The following is a 23481-nucleotide window of genomic DNA, read 5'->3' on the forward strand; positions in this document are numbered from 1 at the left end:
GACAGACAGGTATAAACAGAAAAGAATGTTAGACACTAAAATGTTACTGATATGTGAAAAATAAAGCTTGTGCCTACAATTAGGTATCACTGTCTAGGGCTTTCAAGTCACTTAAAATCTCCTGTGGTTCCACTTGATTCTTTGAAAACATGAGTCTAATGCTAATGTGAGTTCATATGAGTCTGCTGGCAAGAGTGAAAATGCCTTCTGCTCCGTGGACTAGACCCTTCTAGGTCAGCAGGCCTGACCTGAGCCCACTGGGCAAATTTTAGTTTATTGAGTTAACAGAATTTATAAGCACTTGAGTGACTTCTATTTCTCTGCCTACCTTCCTCCTCCCCAAATCCAAAGGTTCAGACTCCTCCAACACAAAAGCCACATGGCCACTAATCCCCAAGGAAGCCTTCCTCCTCTTCCATCAACACCCTCATTATTCCCAGAAACACCCCGGTTTTCTGGAAGGGTTCATTCTCTCAAAACCAGCCAAGCTGCCTCAAGGTCACTGTGAAATGTGGAAGTGCAGCATTAGAAGACCCCTGCTAGACCTCATTCTAGAGCCTCCTTCAATCCTGTCCAATCCCATAAAGATGAGGAAATTGAAATTTAAAGAAAAAGGTGATAGGCCCAAGGTTAGCCCATCAATTAAAGGTAGAGGCAAAGTGAGATCTGCCCCGACTTCCCATCCCTTGCTCCTCTTTATTTTCCCTAAGTCATCTATTTCTCTTCCCAGATCACTTTCCTCCCTATCAATCTCCTCATGGCGTTTTTCACTTCAGCATTCCTGAAGGAGTAAATGATGGGGTTTAAGAGAGGTGTGACCACTGTGTAAAACACAGCGACTATCTTGTCTGCAGGGAGGGTGACACAGGGCCTCATGTAGACAAAGGAACAGGGTATGAAGAACAGGCCCACAACTGCAACATGAGAGGCACAGGTGGACAGAGCTTTGCGCCGACCTTCTGAGGTCTGGGTGCTCAGGGCGTGCAGGATGACCATGTAGGAAGCAAGCAGTACCGTGAAGCTGATCACTGAAATGGAGCCACCATTGGCGATGATTAGCACACCAATGAGGAAGGTGTCTGAGCAGGCCAGCTTCAGCACAGGGTGGACATCACAGAAGTAGTGGTCAAGGACCTTGGGGCCACAGAAGGGCAGCTGGGAAATAAGGAATGTTTGCCCGACAGAATGCAGCAAGCCCCCACCCCATGCTGCCCCCACCAGGAGGCCACAAGCACGCCAGTTCATGATGACAGTGTAGTGCAGGGGCTTGCAGATGGCCACATAGCGGTCATAGGCCATCACTGTCAGGAGAAAGATCTCAGTGCCACCAAAGAAATGGAGGAAAAAGATCTGTGTGATGCAGCCTTTGAGGGAAATGATTTTCCTTTCAATAAAAGAGTCAAGGATGAGCTTGGGGGCTGTGACAGAGCAGTAACAGATCTCCACAAAGGACAAGTAGCCGAGGAAGAAATACATGGGGGAGGTGAGCCCTTTGTTGCCCATGATTGTCACCACAATGAGGCCGTTACCCAGCACAATGGCCGTGTACATGAGGAGAAACATCACAGAAATGGTCTTCTGCACATCCTGATTGGGGGAAAACCCCAAGAGAGTGAGTTCAGTCACATTGTTCGTAGTTGCCATGTTTTAAAGCCTAGCAGACTGGAGTCAAGAAATCAAAGAACTCTCCTTCAACGATTAGAAACATCCTCCTCAGGCCTTGAGGACAATTGTCATTCTCCTCTTTGGGCTTCTCCAAAACATGTTCTCCTTAAGACAAGTGGACAAAACATCATCAAATGTTTGCTACCGGCCCCCAAATAGGACTTTGTAATAACACTGCCTGGAAGTGTTTTTCTCTAAAGCAGGCACATACGTTAGTTAGTGAATCCTCACAACAAAAATGAGAAGATATTTTATATCTAAGAAAATTGAACCTCAGAGATTCAGTCACTACTTGAAGGCCTCACAGCTCGTATCTGACCTGAGATCTGATTCCTTCAAGACTAAGCTTCCACTACATCTTATGCTCCTGAAGTGGGCTTTATACTGGTTGTAGGATTTACATTTCAGATTTGTCTCGAGTCTTAACACCCTCATGTGGAACCAATTTTTTGCAGGGAGCAGTAGACCTTCTCAACCTCCATGATACCACAACCTGTGGAACTAACCAGGCTCCCCAAGAGGGGCATTTTTAAGAAGTCGAAAGGGGGAAGGACAGTCACCAACTTCAACCACCATCCATAAAGGGAGAGATAAAGACGGGAGGTGTCTGCAAGGTGTCACGTGCAGACTGCCTCAATAGTCCTGGGGCCACTGGCTAAGAAACAATTCAAAAGTCTCTTAAATCCCGCTTCCTAACAGCCTATCATCCCAGCTTGCTAACTCAGGGTCTCAGAGCACAGCGAGTCCACACAGGGAAAGATGCTGAGGTGGGTACCAGGACTGTCTCTCCAAGCGAAGGCATGTTAGAAAGAGCCCGACACACTGCAGAGAGCTCTGAAGACTGACAGAGGGGGATCAGACACAGACGATCCATGGTCATGGCCTCTGAAGCGGTCATTCCCGCAGGGAGAAACAAGCCCTGCAGGCCAGCCCTCCACGTGTGGGACAGCAGCTGTGGCATTGTGACCAGGTGACAGGAACACAGAGCTTGGAGTCAGAGGAGTACAGTCCTAACACAGCTGCTTACTAGCTGACATTAAACACATACAAAAAGCCCTCTGAGCCTGTAATGCTCGTCTGAAAACCAGAAATAATACTATCTTTCCACGGTGCTGTTTTGAGGGTTGAATGAGCTCTCAAGTTCAAAAGCAAATGAGGATAGCGTAAGAGTGTCAGAATATAACTCAGTATGCTTGTCACCTTGTCAGTGCAGTGGGCAATGGGGACACAGGAAGGCCCCCCGCTTCACAAGGCAGGCCCTGACACCCACCTTTGCTTGTGCAGACTTGCAGCAGGCCGGGTTCTGATTTACGCATCTTACAACGAGCCTACAAAACAGTGGCCTACGTAATGAAACAGGACTGAATGTGCTAAGTGGCATACGAAACCTGACACAAAAAAGGCATAACGCTTCTTTTTCTTTTCCCACAAAAAAAGAGAAATGCTGTGTGAGCCCACTTATACGAGGTCCCTAGGGTAGTAAGTTCATAGACACAGAAGGTAGAAGGGTGGTCGCCAGGGGGAGGGGGAGGGGATGTGGAGTTAATGGGTACAGAGCTTCAGGTTGGACCAATGGAGGCACAACAATGTGAATGTGCTTTAAGACCATGGAACTGTATTCTTAAAAAGTGGCTTAGGTGGTAAATTTTTATTTTATGTTTTACCACTACTAATTAATTAATTAAACAAACTCAGGTGACTCTCACATTTCCCCTTCTCCATACCCACCTCCAAGGGCAATGGTTGAAGCTCGGCAACTTTGTTCCCCGCCCCTGTAACTTAGCTTCTGAGTTATGCCCACTAGGGAGCCCGGTTAGTTTCACAAGATATGCAATAACTGAGAAACTCTGACACTTACTGTAGAAAATCCATTCCGTGTTATAGGGTAAGGCAAGATAGATATGACAACCTTGGTAGGCAATCAACATAAGTCACTCTTCGGGAGTAAGAGAGTGGAAGCAGCTACATTTTGCAAAGTACGGACCTCAGTTCAAATATGAGCTGTGTGGCCTTGGACAAGCGACTCAACCTCTCTGAGCCTGCTTCCTTATCAATAAAATAGGCATAGACTATCCTCTCACTGTTGTACCCTTCCCTCTCTTCCCCATAGGCTCCTCTGTATCCACCTGATCCACCTGCCATGTGCCAATACTCACACTCAGATGTTTACACAGAGAGCAAGAACCATAGATGGGCGTGCTTCACCGCAATGGTAAAAATGGCTCTATTACGAGCCAAATAATCTCTGAATTAGATCTGAAGGTAATTGTTCTCTGATTCTACAACCGTTCCCAAGTTCGCGTATCAGAGAGTTCCTCTCAGAGGATTGGCAGAGACCACGTTAGATTTCAGATTTTCAAAAAAGTAGTTGTGTTTTTCTTTCCAAAGTTGTTGAAGGTAACAGAGCAAGATAACCATCAAATTGTTCTCTAAAAAGTTAAAAAATGCTAAGTCTTTGCCATGGAAGAGAGAGAAGGAAATTAACATTTTCAAAACTCTGAGCAGAAATGGAAAACATCTGAGAGACAATTTCACAAAGAGGTCATCAGACCAGTAAACTGTTGACAGTGCCGTGACGTGTCACCTGTGGGGTGACTTTAATTCTGACTCTTTAACTGGCAGGGCCAAGGAAGAGACTCCAAAAGGTAAATGTGTTCTTCTCAAACAGCAAGTAACGGCACATTTCCAGGTTTTGTGGTTCAGAAATCCTAAATAGGGACGCACTTAGAAGCCTGAACACAGTGGCCCCAATAAGCAACTTCAGTGAACATTTTTCAAATCTTCACAATAAACCACAATAAATCTGTCTTACTTCATGAGTTCCCATTATACCTTTCTGCCATGGAACTCCTCCTTCTGTGGATTCTGACAAATAATATTGCTCTGACCAGCCTTTTCCAGCATCCTTTTCTCCCACTTTTCCTCCAACAATAGCCCTCACCAGAGGCGTCAAGTCGGGCCTCTCCTGCTAGCTCCCTCACTGAGCCACCATCAGCTGATTGATTTGGAAGGAAGCTCATGGAATCCTCCTTCCACAGAAGAGGAATCTGGACCCAGAATCACACGGCCCTTTGGGCGGAGCTTGGACTAGACCAGGCTCCAGGGCTTCCTCCCAACACCTGCATCACTCTCCTCTCTCCTGCTGCCCACCCGTGGCCGGCTTCCAGAATGGGAGTGGGGGTCACGCAGAGAGAGGAGATTCCTGTTCATAACACAAGCAGAGCAAACCTGAGGAGCAAGATCTAAAACGATACACCGGCGAGAAAATGAGCAATAACGTGGTCCGACTCAGTTCTCCATCTTCCTGGGATGTAATTTCTGCGCAGACAGCCTGAGCAGAGCTCAGAAGCCCAGGCGGGGACAGGATGTTTCCAGAGTCGGCCAAACTGGGCTGCCGGGGAAAGAAGCTCATGCCAGACATGCCTTGGTGACTTGAGATCTTGGCTCCGGCACTTTGTCACCAAGGATTAGATTACCCATAGGTTTATGACCTATATTGCACCTTGTCCAGGGCTTGGAACTCAGATGTTAATATGAGTTTTTATTTGATCCCTGAATCCTCGATCTGCTACTACATCTATTTCAAAACCAAGGGATCACTGTGGGTGTCCTATAATAGCACAGAGGCTACAGGATATGTAGCAATATCTAGTATAAAAAATAAGGTCTCTTTTTGAAAATAATTCCAAAGCCTGCCTCACAGAGATTAAGTGAATGAACCCACCTTGAATACTGTTTGTTGTCTTGATTCTTAATTTTATCTTCTCAATCTTTTGTAGTCAGAAGATACTCATATCCATAAGACACCCAAGGAAAACAGATTTGCTTCACTAACAACCTCTATAGATAAACTGATCAGAGAAACAAAAGGTGTATATTAGCACTCGTTGATCTAAAACTTGGAAATCTTGGCTCAAGATGGTCCTCAGGAAAAGGTAGGCTTCTGTATAGCCTAATCCCCATCCAGGCTCAAATGGGCTAATGCCTTCATTTCTACAAGAGAAGACCAGATGTGAGAATGTCTTAGCCAGGCCCCTCGAATTTTTCAAAAACATTTCTCAAAAATGCATGAGTCAGTAGTGAATTAAAAACTAGCTTGGCAAACCATTCCACGTTGGCCATGTTACCAGCAGCTCTGGTGAGAATCACTATAACACCTGCTCTCAGCCATGCTAGAGAGTTATGTTCTCACCCTGTCATTTAAGCAGGCAGGAAAGACTTTAACAGGGTGATGTCCAAGGTCTGCCCACCAGCTGAGTGAGCAAATCTAAGAAAGCCTCCCCATACGTGAAAATGTGTGGATGCCAGAGTAACACCAGCGTGGTGCCGATGTGTGTGTGAAAGACTCTGCCTGAGGGTCTGCCCATCTGTGGTAAGGGTTCAGTGAATGAGCTGATTCTGAATCTGTTCCACACATAGAGGCACCACTAAATTCTGATCTTCCCCTACGGACTCACCAGGTGCCATCAACGCCACCACCTCCAGCACTTGATAACTTTCTCACTAAAACAGCTACGGGGGGATGGAACAGGGCCAGTCCACCCTAAAATCCACTAGAATGAGGTTTGGGGAAAATGTGTGCTGGGAGCATTAAAATGTGTGTAAGAGATGTAGACTTCCATCAGAGAATTGAATTCCCTGAACTTTGTAGCATCTCCTGTCTGGGGAGTTTCTGAGAAGAGCAAAAGTCAACGTCCCAATTGCTTCCTTCAGAGGTTAGGGAACATAGCTCTAATTAATCCAATTATAAGGTTGGTATGTCTACTTGCCCCACATGATTAACCCCCTCTTGTCCTGCCCCCTAGAGGTTTCCCTCTAGCAAGTGGCAAGTGCATCCTCAAGCAAGTGGCAGAGAAGAACTCAATATCAACAATAGCCCTCTGACCCCACCACAGACTTTCTCAAGAGGCTCTTGGGTGGCCTGTTCTGACCTCACCCCTCATGGGACCAATGATGCCAGGGAGACTTTAACCCAGTGGACCTGGACCACTTCCCACACATACTCCAACATGTCACCTGATCAGAGAATGCTAGACATGGAAGAGCCTGGCAGATCACCTTGTCCACATTATTCCTGTAAAGGTGGGAAGACAGCCAAAGAGGAAAAATTATTGTGCAGTTGCCCCATGCACTGGTAGCCTGGCTAACCCAGCTCCTTCCTGACTCCTAGCACAAGAGTCTTCCAACTGCTCAATCTTAAAGCCCTAAGTGTTTTACCACAAATTGTCAGCATATGATTTTCATGTTCAAGGGCTTCAGGAAGACTAGAGCTCCCTAACCGCTAAGACTAGTCTCCTAGGAACAACACATCACACTTGTGTTGGGCAGTATCATGTCTTTCAACCTTTCTTTCTTTCTAACACCTCAGATAGTAAAAGAAACACTCTACTATAGTAGCTACTATTGCCATTCAACAGATTAGGTAACTGAGGCTCAGAAAGACCAGGAGAATGGTTCAAAATTACACAACTAATAAACTGTCCATCTGGGTCAAATGTCTACACGTAACATTTCCTGCCCAAACAGAATATGTCACCAGCCACTGGTGCCCCATTAAGAAACAAACAGGTAGTGGGAAACCAAAGTAGGAAATGTGCCCCATCTGTTTCTGCTCTGGGTAGTAAGGCTGCTCCAACAAATTCTGTCTTGGGACAAATTATGAATCAGCGGTACACATACGGTTTCTTCCTCCTAACCATAATCCACCTGAAACACCACAAAAACTCAAACTCCTTTTTTTAAAGCTTCAGGAATTATCACTGTTTTAAGAAACCTATGTTAAAGGGGCATCTGGGTGGCTCAGTCGGTTGAGCGACCGACTTGGGCTCAGGTCATGATCTCACGGTTTGTGAGTTCGAGCCCGGCGTCGGGCTCTGTGCTGACAGCTCAGAGCCTGGAGCCTGCTTCGGATTCTGTGTCTCCCTCTCTCTCTGCCCCTCCCCCACTCATGCTCTGTCTCCAAAATAAATAAACATTTTTTAAAAATTTTTTTAAAAGAAACCTATGTTAAATCCTTTTGCATATACATCAGTAACTTCCTAATTTATTATTTGCATACTAAATGGCATTGGCTACTGTCATGGGCTCAGCCTTTCTCAACCTCTCACTAAATTTTTTTTTTTCAACGTTTATTTATTTTTGGGACAGAGAGAGACAGAGCATGAACGGGGGAGGGGCAGAGAGAGAGGGAGACACAGAATCGGAAACAGGCTCCAGGCTCTGAGCCATCAGCCCAGAGCTGGACGCGGGGCTCGAACTCACGGACCGCGAGATCGTGACCTGGCTGAAGTCGGACACTAAACCGACTGCGCCACCCAGGCGCCCCATCTCAACCTCTCACTAAAAAACAAAACAAAACAAAACAAAACAAAACGAAAAACCAAAAAACCTCTGGAGAAGAAAATAATGTTGAAAACTCTCAATATCATTCACATCTGGCTTACAGTCAGAACCTGTGAAGAACTTCTGGGAGTCCCAGACGCTGGTGGAACAGAATGGAGAAACACAAATAGTGGCCTGTGCGTGCATTTCTGCTGGCCTAAAGGGTGTACAGAGAGAGCACTTCTTTCCTACCTTACATCACACCTCCTTGCCTCACAACCACACAGGTATGCACATACACACACACACACACACACACACACACACACATCATTTGCTTAGAATAGTAATACAGATAACTAATATTTGGTTTAATTTTTCCAGCTTTATTGAAGTAGGGTTGACAAGTAAAAATTGTGTGTATTCAAGGTGTACAACATGCTGTTCTGATATATAATACGCATTGTGAAATGATTAGCACAGGCAAGCTAACCAAGTGAAGAGTTCAAAATGCAAGAGAACACTGGCATCAGAATCGATTGATCAGAAGAAAGAAATCTATGAGTAAAAGGACTTCTGAATTTATCCAAAGGAGAACACAGAAAAAATAAATAAATAAAAGGGTGTAGAAAGCCTGTATGAGCAGTGGGATATCATTAAAAGAAACAGTCTAGAATGATTGCAGTCCAAGAAGGAGACAAGAGGGCACAAATCTTATTTAAAGAAATAATGGCTGCATACTTCCCAAATCCGGGGAGATGTTTGGACATCCAACTTCATGAAACTAACAGATCACCCCAAAATTTCAATGCAAAATTGATCTTCTCCAAGACCATTATAATGCAACTGTTTAAAAGCAAAGATAGAATTTTAAAAGCAGCAAGAGAAAAAAAATTCTCTCACACAAGAGACCTCCAAGACCATCACTGACTCTCTCAGCAGAAGCCTCCCAGGTCCGGGAAGAGTGGAATGGTATATTCAAAATGCTAAGGGAAGGGTGTCCGGATGGCTCAGCTGGTTAAGCGGTTAAGTGGTTAAGCGTTCAACTTTTGATTTCAGCTCAGGTCAGAATCATGTTTCCATGAGATCAAGCCCCAAGGGAGCTCTGTGCTGACAGTGTGGAGCGTGCTTGAGATTCTCTCTCTCCCTCTCTCTCTGCCCTTCCCCTGTGCACTCTCTCTTTTTCTCTCTCTCTCAAAATAAATAATAAACTTATGAAAAAAATCATTTAAAAAGCCCCTACACACACACACACACACACACACACACACACACACACGTAGACACACATAATAAGCTATCTAATTTGCAAAGCATTTTAATTTTATATTTTAAAATAATTTGATTTACAAAAAAGTTGCAATAATACAAAGAACTCTTGTATACCCTTAATCCAAATTCCCCAAATATTAACATTTTGCCACATTTTCTTTACCATTCATTCTCTCACTAGATTGACAGGTAGGCAAACAAATTTTTCTGAAATGTTTCAAAGTTGATGACATAATGCCCACTTACCTTTAGATACCTTACTAAATGATTCCCCAATCCAAGGACATTCTCTGACATAAACACACAATTATCAGAATCAGGAAATAACTCTGATACAATTCTATCGTCCCCTCAACACAGCTTGTGCTCACTAATGACCTTCATCCAGTACAGAATCCAATCAAGGATCACAGGTTGCATCTAATTACCTATGTCTGTATCTGGAAAAATTCCGTAATCTCTTATTCATGTTTTGAAGAATGCAGGCTGTTAATTTTGCAGAATATTTTTCAGTTAGGGTTTGCCTGATATTTTGTCACGGTTAGACTCATTGTGTATTTGTGGCAAGAATACCACAGCAATGTTATCCTGTGCCTCTCCAGTCTCAATACTGATGATGTTTACTTGAGTAAATGTTTAAGGGAATGTCTTCCAGTTTTCTCAACTGTAGAGCCATGTTTGTCTTTTGCAATTAATAAGTATCTTATGGGGAGATACTTTGAGACTATGTAAAATCTTGTTTGCCATCAAGAAAATGTTTAATGACAGTGTTTAATTTGTCAGGAGTACTTTCACAAGAAAGGTTATTACAACCCTTTTAAAGTTTATTTATTTTGAGTGAGAAAGAGCACACACAAGCAGGATAGGGGGAGAGAGAGAGAGAGAGAGAGAGAGAGAGAGAGAGAGAGAGAGAGAATCCCAAGCAGACTCTGCACTGACTGCATAGAGCCCCAGGCAGGGCTGGGACTCACGAACTGTGAGAACATGATCTGAGCTTAAATCAAGAGTTGGACACTCAGCCAACTGAGCCACCCAGATGCCCCTACAATCTTTCTAAGAATCAATTTAACACTATACATCAAGGTCATTATCCCTTTTAACACAGTAGATTCATTATAGCAAGTGAGTCAAACAGAATTTCAGAAGTATAAAGATTTCCATTCAAGAATACTTAACACAGTGTTATTTATAGCAATAAAAAAATTAGAAACAATCTGAACATCTAACAGAAAATGGGCAATCAAGTTATAGATATATCCATAAGACGAACTATCTCACAGGTCATTTGAATACAGTGTTTGGAGATGAGACCATTAGAATTACTCCAGAAATAACAAGTGCTGTGACCTTTCCTTCACCCCATTCTGCCCCTTCAGTTTGGACTCAGCATCATTCTAAACCCAAGGATCAATACCAAGAGTCACCCTTTATTTCTCATCTAGCTTCATTGTCCTGATCCACAGTTTCTTCATGGCCTTCTTCACTTGAGCATTTCTCAGGGAGTAGATGACAGGGTTGAGGAGCGGCGTGATGACGGTGTAGAACACAGCCACCATCTTGTCTACAGACAAGGTGGTGGAAGGCCTCATATAGATGAAGATGCAGGGCCCAAAGAATAAGGTAACCACGGTGATATGGGACCCACAGGTGGAGAGGGCCTTACTCCCCTTACTCCGCCCCTCAGAGCTTCGAGTCCTCAGATGGAGTAAAATGACCACATAGGAGGCTAAGATGATCCCAAAGCTGATCACAGACAAGGTCCCCCCGTTGGCAACAATCAGCAGACCGACGAGGAAGGTGTCAGAGCAGGCAAGTTTGAGCAGGGGAAGCAGGTCACAGAAATAGTGGTCAATCACATTGGGGCCACAGAAGGGCAAGTGGAAGAGCAGGAGGATTTGGGCAAAGGAATGCACAAAGCCCCCCACCCATGCTACTCCCACCAGGACAGCACACACTTGCCGGTTCATGATGGTCCTGTAGTTGAGGGGCCTACAGATGGCCACATAGCGGTCATAGGCCATCACAGTGAGCAGGCAGATCTCAGCACCACCGAAGAAGTGCATAAAGAAAAGCTGTGTCATGCAGCCCCACAGTGATATTGCTTTCCTTTCAGCCAGCAAATCTGAGATGAGTTTGGGGGCTGTAGTGGAGGAGTAGCAGATCTCCACAAAGGACAGGCAGCTGAGGAAGAAGTACATGGGAGAACCAAGACTTCTGCTGGTCATGACAGTGAGCACAATGAGGGAATTGCCCAGCAAAACTGCTGTGTACAAAAGCAGAAATAGCACGAAACAAACTTTCTGCACCTCCCGGCTGGGAGAAAATCCTAGGAAAATGAATTCAGTCACGTTGTGTATGCGAGCCATGAAGTTGCCACAGGAGGCAGTAATTTGTGTGGGGTGATCTGAAATGATACAAAAGACTCATTAAGTGCATGAATTACGTATTAATCCCTTGCCAATCTGTGAGCTGGATATTGAAAGATGAGTAGACTTTAGTTAGTTATGTACAGAAGGAAAGAACAGTCCAAAAAAGAAGAGTGTACAAAGTCATGAAAATCCACCCACGTGTGGCTGGAGTAAAGGGCAGAATATAAAAAATAAAACTGGAGACAGAGTCTAGCACTAGTTCCTGAAGGAGTGTTGTGCACTTAGGGGTTTATCCTGCAGACAACAGGAAATCTTCAGGAATGTTCATCAGCTGGAGAGTAAAATCCCTTTGTATATGGAGGTTGGACTAACGGGAGGAGACCAGAGGAGGGGGCACCTATTAGGAGATGAATGTCCCCTCAGATGATGGTGGCAGTAAGGACAGTGTTGCTGTCTCTATTTTAAAGGCCTCTCTATGGCCTTTGAATGATTTCAGTTGTCTTTTGCCTGCAGTTTCTCTTTGTACCACTTCCTCTTGTCCCCTTTCCATCCTTGGTTTTCAGAACATGATTCTCACCTCTCCACTTACCTTTCAGACTCCAGAAAATATACCTCTTAACACTCAGCATTCTTATTTCTGCTTCTCCTCCTTTCCCTCCTTCTACACTTGGTCACTTGGTGACCTCATCCCTTTCCAAAGGTCCAGCTCAACCCATACACAACTCCTCTCTTCACTGATACCTCCTATCATATGCCCCCCCCAGGGGCAAGAGAAGTATAAACACCCTCTGCCCACAGCGTCTACTCATGCTCTGACACAACCTTCTCTAATTCTAGCCTTCCAACACCCCAGGGCTTCAGCAAGATTGCGCACTGACTGATTTGTACACTGCCCTCATCCATGATGGACTTTGTTCAAAGTGGCTGAGATCTGTGTGTATCAATACGGCCCCTCATACAGTGAGGTTCTGGGGTTCTGAGATTAGGAGTCACATGACATCCACTCATGCCACAAAGCTTCCTTCCTCTAGCAAGTGGGGTAGGCTCAGCTGGTGAAGGACCACCATGAGCCAGAAGGAAATCACTGATAGAGTTTATGCCTTCAGAGACAAAGAGAGAAGAGGCCAGCACCAAACTCTCAGCCTAGCTGGGGTATTTTACCAAGAAGCCATTTATGAAAGGAAGCACTGCTATCAGTCCAGTCTCGTAAGTTTACATCAGGTTTCTTCAGGTGGTATCTATGTGATGTCTAAAGGGTTATTAAAAATAAGTGGGTGGATGGGTGGATGGATGGATGGATAGATAAACAAATGATAGATAGATAGATAGATAGATAGATAGATAGATAGATAGATGAGAGATAGAGTTCTTTAACCCCTCAGAGACCCAATGTCTAAACTATAGCATGAAGATACTACCTGACTTAGAGATAGATCCCACCCCCAGCCCATCCCAAGAGAACTTAAGTTCCCATCCTCTGTGTTGCCTTGAATTCTTCTGAGATATGAAATCCATCTTCCAAATTCACAATCAGTGGTCCTCTTCTCGCAGGACATTTTCAAATTACAGCACTTTCCACACTAAAATGTAATTGTTTTATGTGACCATCTGCCCCCAGTAAATTGTGAACTTCCTGGAGGCACAGATTGTATCTTACTCACCACTCCATCTCCAGTGCCAACTGAAGCACATGCCATGAGATAGCATTCAGTGAATATACAGGGGAGCGGAGGGGGAGGCATCTGGCTGGCTTAGTCAGTAGAGCGTGTGACTCTTGATCTTGGGTCATGAATTTTAGTCCCACACTGGGGGTAGGGAGTACTTTTTAAAAACTGGAATTAGGAGTATTGATGCATAGGGGCACTTGTACCCCAATGTTTATAGCAGCACTCTCAACAATAGTCAAATTATGGAAAGAGCCTAAATGTCCATCAACTGATGAATGGATAAAGAAATTGTGGTTTATATACACAATGGAGTACTACGTGGCAATGAGAAAGAATGAAATATGGCCCTTTGTAGCAACATGGATGGAACTGGAGAGTGTTATGCTAAGTGAAATAAGCCATACAGAGAAAGACAGATACCATATGGTTTCACTCTTATGTGGATCCTGAGAAACTTAACAGGAACCCATGGGGGAGGGGAAGGAGAAAAAAAAAAAGAGGTTAGAGTGGAAGAGAGCCAAAGCATAAGAGACTCTTAAAAACTGAGAACAAACTGAGGGTTGATGGGGGGTGGGAGGAAGGGGAGGGTGGGTGATGGGTATTGAGGAGGGCACCTTTTGGGATGAGTACTGGGTGTTGTATGGAAACCAATTTGACAATAAACTTCATATATTGAAAAAAAAAGAAAAAGAAAGATAGAAATGGAATATCCCTTTCAAAATAAAATAAAATAAATAAAATAAAAACTGGAATTAACAGTGGGTAGAGATATTCCATAGCCTCTCTCCTTTTTAGCACAGTATTTGGTACTCTGTAGGTATTCAGAAAATATCTAAAGAATAAAGATCTCCAAGGTCCAAGACCACAGCCTCTCCATCTCTGAATCCCAATACCTAGCACTGTGATTGCCTAAGGAAAAGACCAGACCTATATGAAAGCACTTCGTAAAATGCCATGCACCTCATGGTAACATTCCCTTTGCTTCCAAAGTGGAATTATAATCATGACATGCAAAGAAGCACATGCTCACAAAACAAAACTCACCCCAACACTTCTGTGGCTCTGCTATTCTCACCAAAGGTTCCTCCTTTTGTACTGAACACAGAGATTTAAATAATGTCCGGAGAAGAGTCAGTTCCTGCAGGTTCCTCAGTTAGCCATTCAGAAAGAATTAAGACCCAGCTACCAACCAGAGCTCATATCTTACAGGAGACTCCAGACAGAGGATCTGCTCACCCTTTGGTCTCAGACTTGGAAATGCTGAGACTAAGCCACAGAGTCTCAATTGCACCCGATTTAAAACAGGAGTAAAGTAAACTTGCCTCCCAGGTATTCTTGAATTCTGGCATCTCAGCCTTGAGTTCACCCTGTGTGAGAGATACCAGAGGGGAAGTCATCATGATCAAGTGAGAGAAGGCTGCTCCCAAAGAGCTATACCTTTCCCCTTCCCAATCAGGCAGACGACCCCATGGGAAGCAGGACTTGGATAATAAAACCTCAAACTTCCTTGTTGGTAGCATAACTTTGGAATCAATAGGAAATGTAAAAAAAAAATAAATTTACCTAATGTTCACTGGGTATTTACTCTGTATGGGGCTCTAATAGGAAACAATTACATGAAGCTCCAAATATTGAAGTAAAACGTGTATTTATTCTCTCACGGGTCATCATGAAGTTGACTTTCTGTGAAAGTCTATCAGAAAAAATATATTCGTGTTGAAATATTCGGTTTAAAAAAATCTAAGGGAGATAATTTTTTAATGTGATCTATGAATATTTGTTATAAGAAACACATTTGTTAAAAATGTTTGTGGTATAAAACTGTTTGTTCACCCAAATTGCATTTGTTGTAAGGGGTTGATTTCATTTCATAACCTGATAAAGATTCACCCATTATCTATGGGTTAATCCCTCACCTCTCCAGTTCTCATCAAACCTGACCATTATAAATGATGTACAGATTTATTCAGAATTAGGAATATATATATAGTCCTTCTTCCAAAAAGGTATTTTACAAGAAAAATAAATACACGGCTCTATTGGTTTATGCTTTTATAAAAATGGGAATGTCAAAGAATGTTTATAGCAGCTTTTATTCGTAATGACCAAAAGCAGAAATCAAATCAAATGTCTACCAAAAGGGGAATACATTTTGTTCTGTTGTAGTATATGTATACAGTGGAATACTATTCACCAAACAAAAAGAACAAACTACTGTAACCCACAACACAATGAATATTTAAAAACATTATGTTGAGGGGCGCCTGGGTGGCGCAGTCGGTTGAGCGTCCGACTTCAGCCAGGTCACGATCTTGCGGTCTGTGAGTTCGAGCCCCGCGTCAGGCTCTGGGCTGATGGCTCAGAGCCTGGAGCCTGTTTCCGATTCTGTGTCTCCCTCTCTCTCTGCCCCTCCCCCGTTCATGCTCTGTCTCTCTCTGTCCCAAAAATAAATAAACGTTGAAAAAAAAATTAAAAAAAAAATTATGTTGAGTGAAAAGAAACCAGACACAGTAGAGTACGTGCTTTATGATTCTGCTTTCTGAGTTTAAGAAGGGGCTAAACTTCCATGATGATAGAAATTAGATCAGCAGTTGCTTATGGGAAGTGGAGATTGCTTGGAAGGGGTCATGAAAGAAGCTTCTGGGGTAATGGAAATACTCTACATCTTGGTTAGGACTTAGGTTACACAGTTATATAAATTTATCAAAATTCATTGGGTTGTACACTTAAGGTCTGAGCATTCCACAGAATATAAGTTATATCTCAATTAAAAAGAAAAAAACTAGCTGCGATGGGTAACTACAATGGAAGGAACATGTGATCCCAGTGTCAGTGTACTTGAGTTTGTGCTCAAGTTTTGTGCCTGATTTATTCAGAAGCAGAGATTGCTGGTGTCCCACATTTGTTTTCTCTTTCTTCTTTCTATAGTTTTACAAACTCTGAATTTTTATCTGGGCACATACCCAGGTGGCATAAAAAATTACATTACCCAGCCTCCCTTGCAACTTTATTTTTTTTTATGTTTATTTATTTTTGAGAGAGAGAGACAGATGGAGTATGAGCTGGGGAGGGGCAGAGAGAAGAGGGAGACACAGAATCTGAAGCAGGCTCCAGGATCCAAGCTGTCAGCACAGAGCGGGGTGCAGGGCTCGAATCTATGAACCGTGAAAACCATGACCTCAGCCGAAGTCAGCTGCTTAACCAACTGAGCCACCCAGGCGCCCCTGCAACTTTAACAAAGGGGACATGATGCACTTATGTTGTCCCTTTCTCTTTCCTGATGCCAGGAATGCTGTCATTATGGCTGCATCTACAGCGCCGTCTTGGGTCGCGAGATGACTCAAGGATGGAGAAACAAGAGAGACCATTTCCATCCTGAATTGTCTACCTCTTGACTTCTACCTTCTTTCAGATTCTGTTCCTAGCAGATAAATCCTAATCCAAATGATGTTTCAAACTCCAAAAATGTACACTGGGAATGATTCAGATTTCATTGACCTCACAGGATTACTATGAGACTCTGATGAAATAATTGATATGTGAGGGCTGTGAATTATACACAAGATGTCATGCAGATATAAAATATATCAATTGCTCTACTAATAATCCTAAATATGGCTCTAGGGTATTTTCATGCATTTGAAAAGTTGTTATATTTTCATTGCAAGGTAATAGATTAACATCCCTTCTATACTGCAACTAAAAGTAATTCACAAGACAGAGCTTCTCTGGCTCCAAATCATCTCACATCTAGCTCAAGCCTTTCCAAAACGATAAAGATAGATAATGTTGACACAACTTTGACATCTTTTATCCACTCAGTAGTTATTGAGTGCCTATCCTCTGTCATTCATCACGCTAGGTACTAAAGCAGAGTAATTCTAAAATCTTTCAGCATCTAGAAGTTTGCCACTAACTGAATTACCAACAGCTAATTCAGATAATTAACCAACTCAAAGATTTAGGTATTAGGCAAATGACCAATTCACTGAACTACTAATTTATCAAACACATGCTTCACCTCTGATCTACTCTACCGCATTTACTATCAATGAAGCCTTGGAAAATCTGGGGGCGCCTGGGTGGCTCAGTCAGTTAAGCTCCTGACTCCTGATTTCAGTTCAGGTCATGATTTTATGGTCCCAAGTCAGGCTCCGTACTGTCAGTAGTGCCTGCCTAGGATTCTGTCTCCCTCTCTCTCTCTGTCCCTCCCCAGCTCATGCCTCTTTCTCTCTCTCCCAAAATAAATAAATAAACTTTAAAAAAAAGCAGCAGTCTTGGAAAATCTGAATTGTAAAACACACAGAAAATCAACATTCAATGAATCTAGATCAACAAATCCATAAAACAGAAGTTGAGAAATCGAGTTATGCCAAACTGGCAAAAATCTGCAGACACTATTTCCAAATAGTTCAAATCAAGAGTAAAACCTCCAAGGCAGCAGGGAAGGACGTGTCCATGCCCATTCTCAAGAAAATAAAGAATGTGCCGTAAGCATGACTTTTGTGCTCTTCTTTGATATGTGTATTTGCCATTCAACTCTAGTGAGTTTCTGCTGAAACCGAATAAACACAAACCCTCAGTAGGTGTGCAACAGTGAGGATTCATTCCCACATCAGTGCAGTGTGTCTGCAGGCTGGCTTGGCAGCTCTTTGTCAGGCTGCAATTCGAGGTGGGGAGGGGGGGGCAGGTGAAGGGGGGGCAGGTGAAGTTCTGCTCCATGTGTGTCATTCTACAGCCCAGGTGATGGGGACATCATCTCATGATGGCGAAAGGGACACAAGAGGCAAGAGACACATGAGGTCCCTTAAGTTTTAGGCTCTAATCAGCAAGCTGTCATGTCCATTCATATTCCATCAGCCAGAGCAAGTCATACGGTTGAGGCCAAAGTCAAGGGATAGAAAAGTATACTCCACATGTAGTGGAAAGAACTTCAAGATTACATGGAAAAGGGCATAGACACAAGAAGGAGTAAAACACTAGGGTGAATAACTCAACCTGAAACAGGAAGGCTTGGCTAACACATGTGAAAACATCCCCTCATCTGCTCCCTGTACCTGTGTCCCTTTCTCAAGAAGGTAAACCAAAAATGAAGACATGTAGCAAAGGCAGTTGACCAGACTGAAAACTCAGTTAGTTGGAAGAGAGAAACAAACATACATAAAATTCTTGATATTTATTATTTCCAAAAAAGCTGAAATTCAACACACACAAAAATTTCCCCCAAATATATTGCTCATCACAGGCTGCAGCAAAACATAAGTGCCATGAATTTTATAAAGGCTTAATTGATATATATGTCCGATTAATCAGAAGTTCAGTGTTAGCAAATTTCTGCTTCGGGAATTAGCAAATTGCCAATTAGTGAAGTAGCGAATTTTTAGCAAATTGCTGCTTGGTGACTTTCTTTGCAGTGAATTGGCCCAGAACTCTGGATGTAGGGCTATATATGCAAACGAGACTCATCCTTGCCATCAAGACCTGCAGGTGGTTTGGTTTTTCTTTCTTTTTCTTTCTTTCTTTTTCTTTCTTTCTTTCTTTCTTTCTTTCTTTCTTTCTTTCTTTCTGTTTACAATCACATAATGTCTTTTGTGGAAAATAATTACGACAAAATAATTAATGCAAATGGAAATAATTAATGCAAAATGGCATTGTTTGAGTTTTTGCAAATACCCTTAATATTTGGCTTAAGAGATACAGCTGAATTCTCACATTGGCTTGTGTATTCAATCTGCTGGGTATGTTGTCTTTGTTGAAACATATGGAGAAAATTCAGCCTTGCAGAGATATGTAATTGGAAGAAAAAGGATAATGCAAGATGTTAGATTTAAAAATGTTTTTAGTACCTCACTATGTATCCCAAACACTCAAATCTCCATATGCTATCAAATGTTTCTTCCATGCATAAAAATATGATTTATTTACTAGGAATACTCATCTCAGGATATACAGACCTTAAATGATAGAATTTATTTTGACCTATAGTAGGATCGTTTGGCTTCTATTCACAACCCTCAGGCACTCAGCCCAGGGCTTCATTCCTTCATTCCCTAGAGGGAAATTAAAGCAGATGCATTCACAGGAAAACTGTTACATTATGGAAAAGGTTTCTTGCACTTGACCCACGCGTGCATGCCAAGGACCCTGGATCAAGAGTTTCGGTCACGTGCCTGAGGCTGAGCCACCAAGTGATTGAGCTGGATTTTGGTCAGTCACTCTGGCACCAATTCAAATGCATCCACTATGTCCAGGGGCAACACCCTCCAAGACATCACATCTACCAACACTCCCCATGGCAGACATCTCTTCCTAATGACAACCCTGACCTTGTTCAAGCACCGATATGCCCAGCCCAGGAGAAACACAGTGTCTAATCTAAACTGCTAACAGAATCCCATTCCTCTTTACCACCATTCACTCTCCCAGCCTCCCTCGCATCTAGGCATGGACATGCGGTTAGAAATAAGACAACTTCCCGTTCTGGCCAATAAAAAAATACGTAAGAATTGTTCTGAGGGGTCTCTGGAAATATTTCCCAAATAAAATGAGAGCCCCTCCTTCCCCTCACATTAGCATATAATACCTAGATGTGCTGCCGCCCTCCTGCTGCCATGGGGCAGGGGGGCAGCCAAAAGAATTCAAGACACACAAACCAGGTGCTCTGGCATCACAGAATTAACAAAACAACCCTAGAATTGCTGGCCCCCAAACTTCTTGTCAAGTAAGCAATACATGTTATATGATTTAAGTCAGGGGGTGCCAAACTTTTCCTGAAAAGGGTGACATATTTTAGGCCTTGCAGACCATACAGTCTCCATGACAACCACTCAACCATGCTACTATATCACAAAGGCTACCATAGAGAAAAAGCAAAGTAATTGGCATGACCATAGTCCAATAACCTATTTATGGACACTAAAATTTTATACTCCTATAATATTCAGGTATCAACAAATATTTTTTGACTTTGATTTTTTTTTTAAGTATAAAAACCATGTTGGTTTTTAGGCCATAAAAAAACAGGCAATGAGCTGTATCTGGCTTAAGCAACACCCCAGTGCCCAGACAGCAACTGTCTAGAAATAAAAGGGTCTTCTAAAATTGTCCAAATTAATGGTTAACAATACCTTCACTGTATTTCACATCCAAGAGACATTTCCATTCTAACAATATCTTATTCCTGTGAAATAAGGCTCATAATGAGGAATTTCAGGCATTAGAATCAGGTAAATAAAGCAGGGGTACCAAATGAAGTATAAAAGCCTCCGTGGGACTCCCACAAGATCTCACAACACTATCAGAAAAGGACAGAGCAAAACATAAACTTCTGTCTCCAAGTGCCACAGACTTTCCATACCCCACAGCATGCTAACACCAAGAGGCAAAGTGAATGAACCCAAGGTTGCACAGGTAGAAAACAACAGGGTGGGAATTCACAGTCTAGGTAATCCCTCCCTGAAGGCTGTGGTGCTTCCAACTATGGGCAACAGAAGAAGAGAAGAGATGCAGCTCTTCTCCAAAACATTCTCCAAACTACAGACAGCAATGAATTGGTGCAGCTGTGATTAGTGCAATGGAATATAAGGGGCTCATCTAAATACAAAATATAAATATATAAATCTATATATGTATATATAGACAAACAGGTTAACTTTTCCTCAATCCCTCAGACTTGACTGAAATCAGAATGCATATTTGGTCACCCCTTAGACATGATAATTTTTTCATGTTTTCATTTTTAGTCTCTCCCTGAATTCATTCTCTTCCCCCACAGCTTCCTCATGGCATTTTTCACCTCTGCATTCCTGAGTGTGTAGATGATGGGGTTCAGCATGGGGGTGACAACTGTGTAGAACACGGCCACCAGTTTGTCCTCAGTGAAAGTAGAGGGAGGCCGCATGTAGAGGAAGATGGCAGGTCCAAAGAACAAGAGGACCACTGTGATGTGAGAGGCACAGGTGGAGAGGGCTTTGCGCCTCCCGTCTGCAGAATGGTTCCTCAGGTTGTACAGGATGACAATATAGGAGGACACCAGGAGGAGGAAGGAGAAGATAGAAAATAATCCACTGTTGGCCAACACAATAACCCCCTCCACAGAAGTGTCAGTGCAGGAAAGCTTGAATAAGGGATGGAGGTCACAGAAGTAGTGGTCAATCACATTGGGACCACAGAAAGACAACTGGAGAGTGATAATAATCTGGACCATGGAATGAAAAAAGCCCCCGAGCCAGGATCCAGCCACCAGAAGGCGACACACAGACCGGCTCATGATAGTTGTGTAGTGAAGGGGTTTGCAAATGGCCACATAGCGGTCATAGGCCATTACCGTCAGCAGGAAGATCTCAGTAACTCCAAAGAAGTGGAAGAAGAATATCTGAGCCACACAGCCCTCCAGGGAGATGGTTTTAATCTTGGCAAGTAAGTCTGTCATGAATTTAGGGACAACAGTGGAGGAGTAAGTGATCTCCACCAGGGACAAGTAGCTAAGGAAGAAGTACATGGGGGAATGCAGACTCTTACTGACATTGACTGTCAGAACAATGAGACCATTGCCCACCACTGTGGCCAGGTACACCAGAAGAAACACCACAAAGCACCCTCTCTGCACCTTTGGATCCTGGAAAAGACCGATGATAATTAACTCGGTCACGTTATTTGTACTCGCCATGGAATCTAATCAGGTGTTCTGGGCACAGGTAATGAGAGACCTGCAATAAAACAAACACAGATGGTAACCAATTCTCCTCATTTATAGCACGTTAGACAGTGTAAACCACTTTACAATACACTAATCACCAATCCATTCATTTAGCCCACATGTACTCACTCAGCATTAAATATTAGCAACCTAACAACAGTTGCATAATAGAAAATTAAGGCTCAGGGAGATGGTTATTTAACCAGAATCACACAAAAAGTGGTGAATTCTGGCTTTCAGACTTCAGCCAGGGCTCTTTCGAGTTCACCACCAGTTGATGTGAATTTGAGGGGCCATTCAGGTTCATAGCATGCACTTTTACTATCTTCACTGAAGCTCTCTACTATCGAGGGATCCCCATGACATGCTTGTGCTCCCAAATTCCTTGTTTCCTTCATCTCTGCCCTGGGAAACATCTTCCCACTGATAATTCTTCTCTTCCCAAAAAGTCAAGTACAGTTTTCTTCATTCAGTTATACCAGTCTTCAACGTATCATGACAAGAGTCATCCCCTGGAACAGGGGACCTTTTCCACACCTACATCTATCTATTCAGACTATGCAGAAGTACGGATCACAGAAAACACTCATGCTAACAATGTCATATGATGCAAAACAATTTTCTTCAGATTAAGGTGCCATATTCAGAATATTTTCACCACATACAAGCCATGAGAAATAAGGAATGAATAGTATGAACATCTTGCTTCTCTGCTCTAAAATTTATCCTCCTTCCATGTCCCCTTATCCCTGAAATTTTCAAGAAATACTCTTTTGAAAAAGTAAAAGTGTACCTAAACAGCAAGGACCTAAATCAACAGAAAGAAACAACAGTCAGTGATGTAGACAGATGGGAACAGAGCGGTGTATGTCAAAAATCATCAGGTAAGGACATGGTGATGTGTGAAATATCCTAAGAGAACAGATACAGGACTTCTCATTTTTAAAAAAAGTGTATGAGGAGATGAATATGTTAATCAGCTTAACTGCAGTGATCATTTCATTATGTATATCAGAACATCAAGTTGTAAATATTAAATAGATATCACTTTCATCAAAGAAAGAAAATGTTTAAGATTAAATAAAGTCATCGAACCTGAAAACATTGAGAAACTAGTTTTCAAGAGCAAGAAAATAGTAGAAAAATAGACCGTGGCATTTCAGAGATGCAGAGTATCCTTGATCCTTGACATCGGGCTCTGATTGAGTCCCTTATTCCTCAAATAAATTCCCTTCTTTGCTTAAACTAGTTTGATGGGTTTTTGTTTCTCAGAAGCAAAACCTCCTAAGATAGGAACCTAGGAAAATAAATAAATAAATACATAAATAAACAAACAAACAAATCTGAAAAGCATAGTTGGGACACCTGGGTGGCTCAGTTGGTTAACTGTCCAACTCTTGATTTTGGCTCAAGTAATGATCGCATGATTCGTGAGTTCAAGCCCCATGGAGGCACAGAGCCTGTCTTGGATTCTCTCTCCCTCTCTCCC

General features: G+C 42.8%; 3 protein-coding genes across 3 annotated transcripts; all 3 read right to left on the bottom strand.

Annotated features, from left to right (window-relative positions):
* Positions 1 to 714: 714 nt before the first annotated feature.
* LOC121043872 (olfactory receptor 4X1-like) lies at positions 715 to 1647 on the bottom strand. Its single transcript, XM_040495873.1, has one exon. The coding sequence runs from the start codon at positions 1642 to 1644 to the stop codon at positions 715 to 717; it is 930 nt and encodes a 309-aa protein (XP_040351807.1). The 5' UTR covers positions 1645 to 1647.
* Positions 1648 to 10611: 8964 nt separating this feature from the next.
* Positions 10612 to 11632, bottom strand: LOC121043873 (olfactory receptor 4X2-like). The gene has a single exon (XM_040495874.1). The coding sequence runs from the start codon at positions 11622 to 11624 to the stop codon at positions 10686 to 10688; it is 939 nt and encodes a 312-aa protein (XP_040351808.1). The 5' UTR covers positions 11625 to 11632; the 3' UTR covers positions 10612 to 10685.
* A 9400-nt stretch (positions 11633 to 21032) lies between these two features.
* Positions 21033 to 21965, bottom strand: LOC121043874 (olfactory receptor 4B1-like). The gene has a single exon (XM_040495875.1). It carries the CDS (start codon positions 21960 to 21962, stop codon positions 21033 to 21035), a length of 930 nt encoding a protein of 309 aa, XP_040351809.1. The 5' UTR covers positions 21963 to 21965.
* Between the last annotated feature and the right edge of the window lie 1516 nt (positions 21966 to 23481).

This window comes from Herpailurus yagouaroundi, unplaced genomic scaffold (genome assembly GCF_014898765.1).
Source record: "Herpailurus yagouaroundi ecotype Mexico unplaced genomic scaffold, PumYag 187, whole genome shotgun sequence".
NCBI lineage: Eukaryota > Metazoa > Chordata > Mammalia > Carnivora > Felidae > Herpailurus > Herpailurus yagouaroundi.

Bases quoted from the DNA above. Each gene is read 5' to 3' on its own strand.
- LOC121043872 (XM_040495873.1), bottom strand. From the start codon at position 1,644: ATGGCAACTACGAACAATGTGACTGAACTCACTCTCTTGGGGTTTTCC.
- LOC121043873 (XM_040495874.1), bottom strand. From the start codon at position 11,624: ATGGCTCGCATACACAACGTGACTGAATTCATTTTCCTAGGATTTTCT.
- LOC121043874 (XM_040495875.1), bottom strand. From the start codon at position 21,962: ATGGCGAGTACAAATAACGTGACCGAGTTAATTATCATCGGTCTTTTC.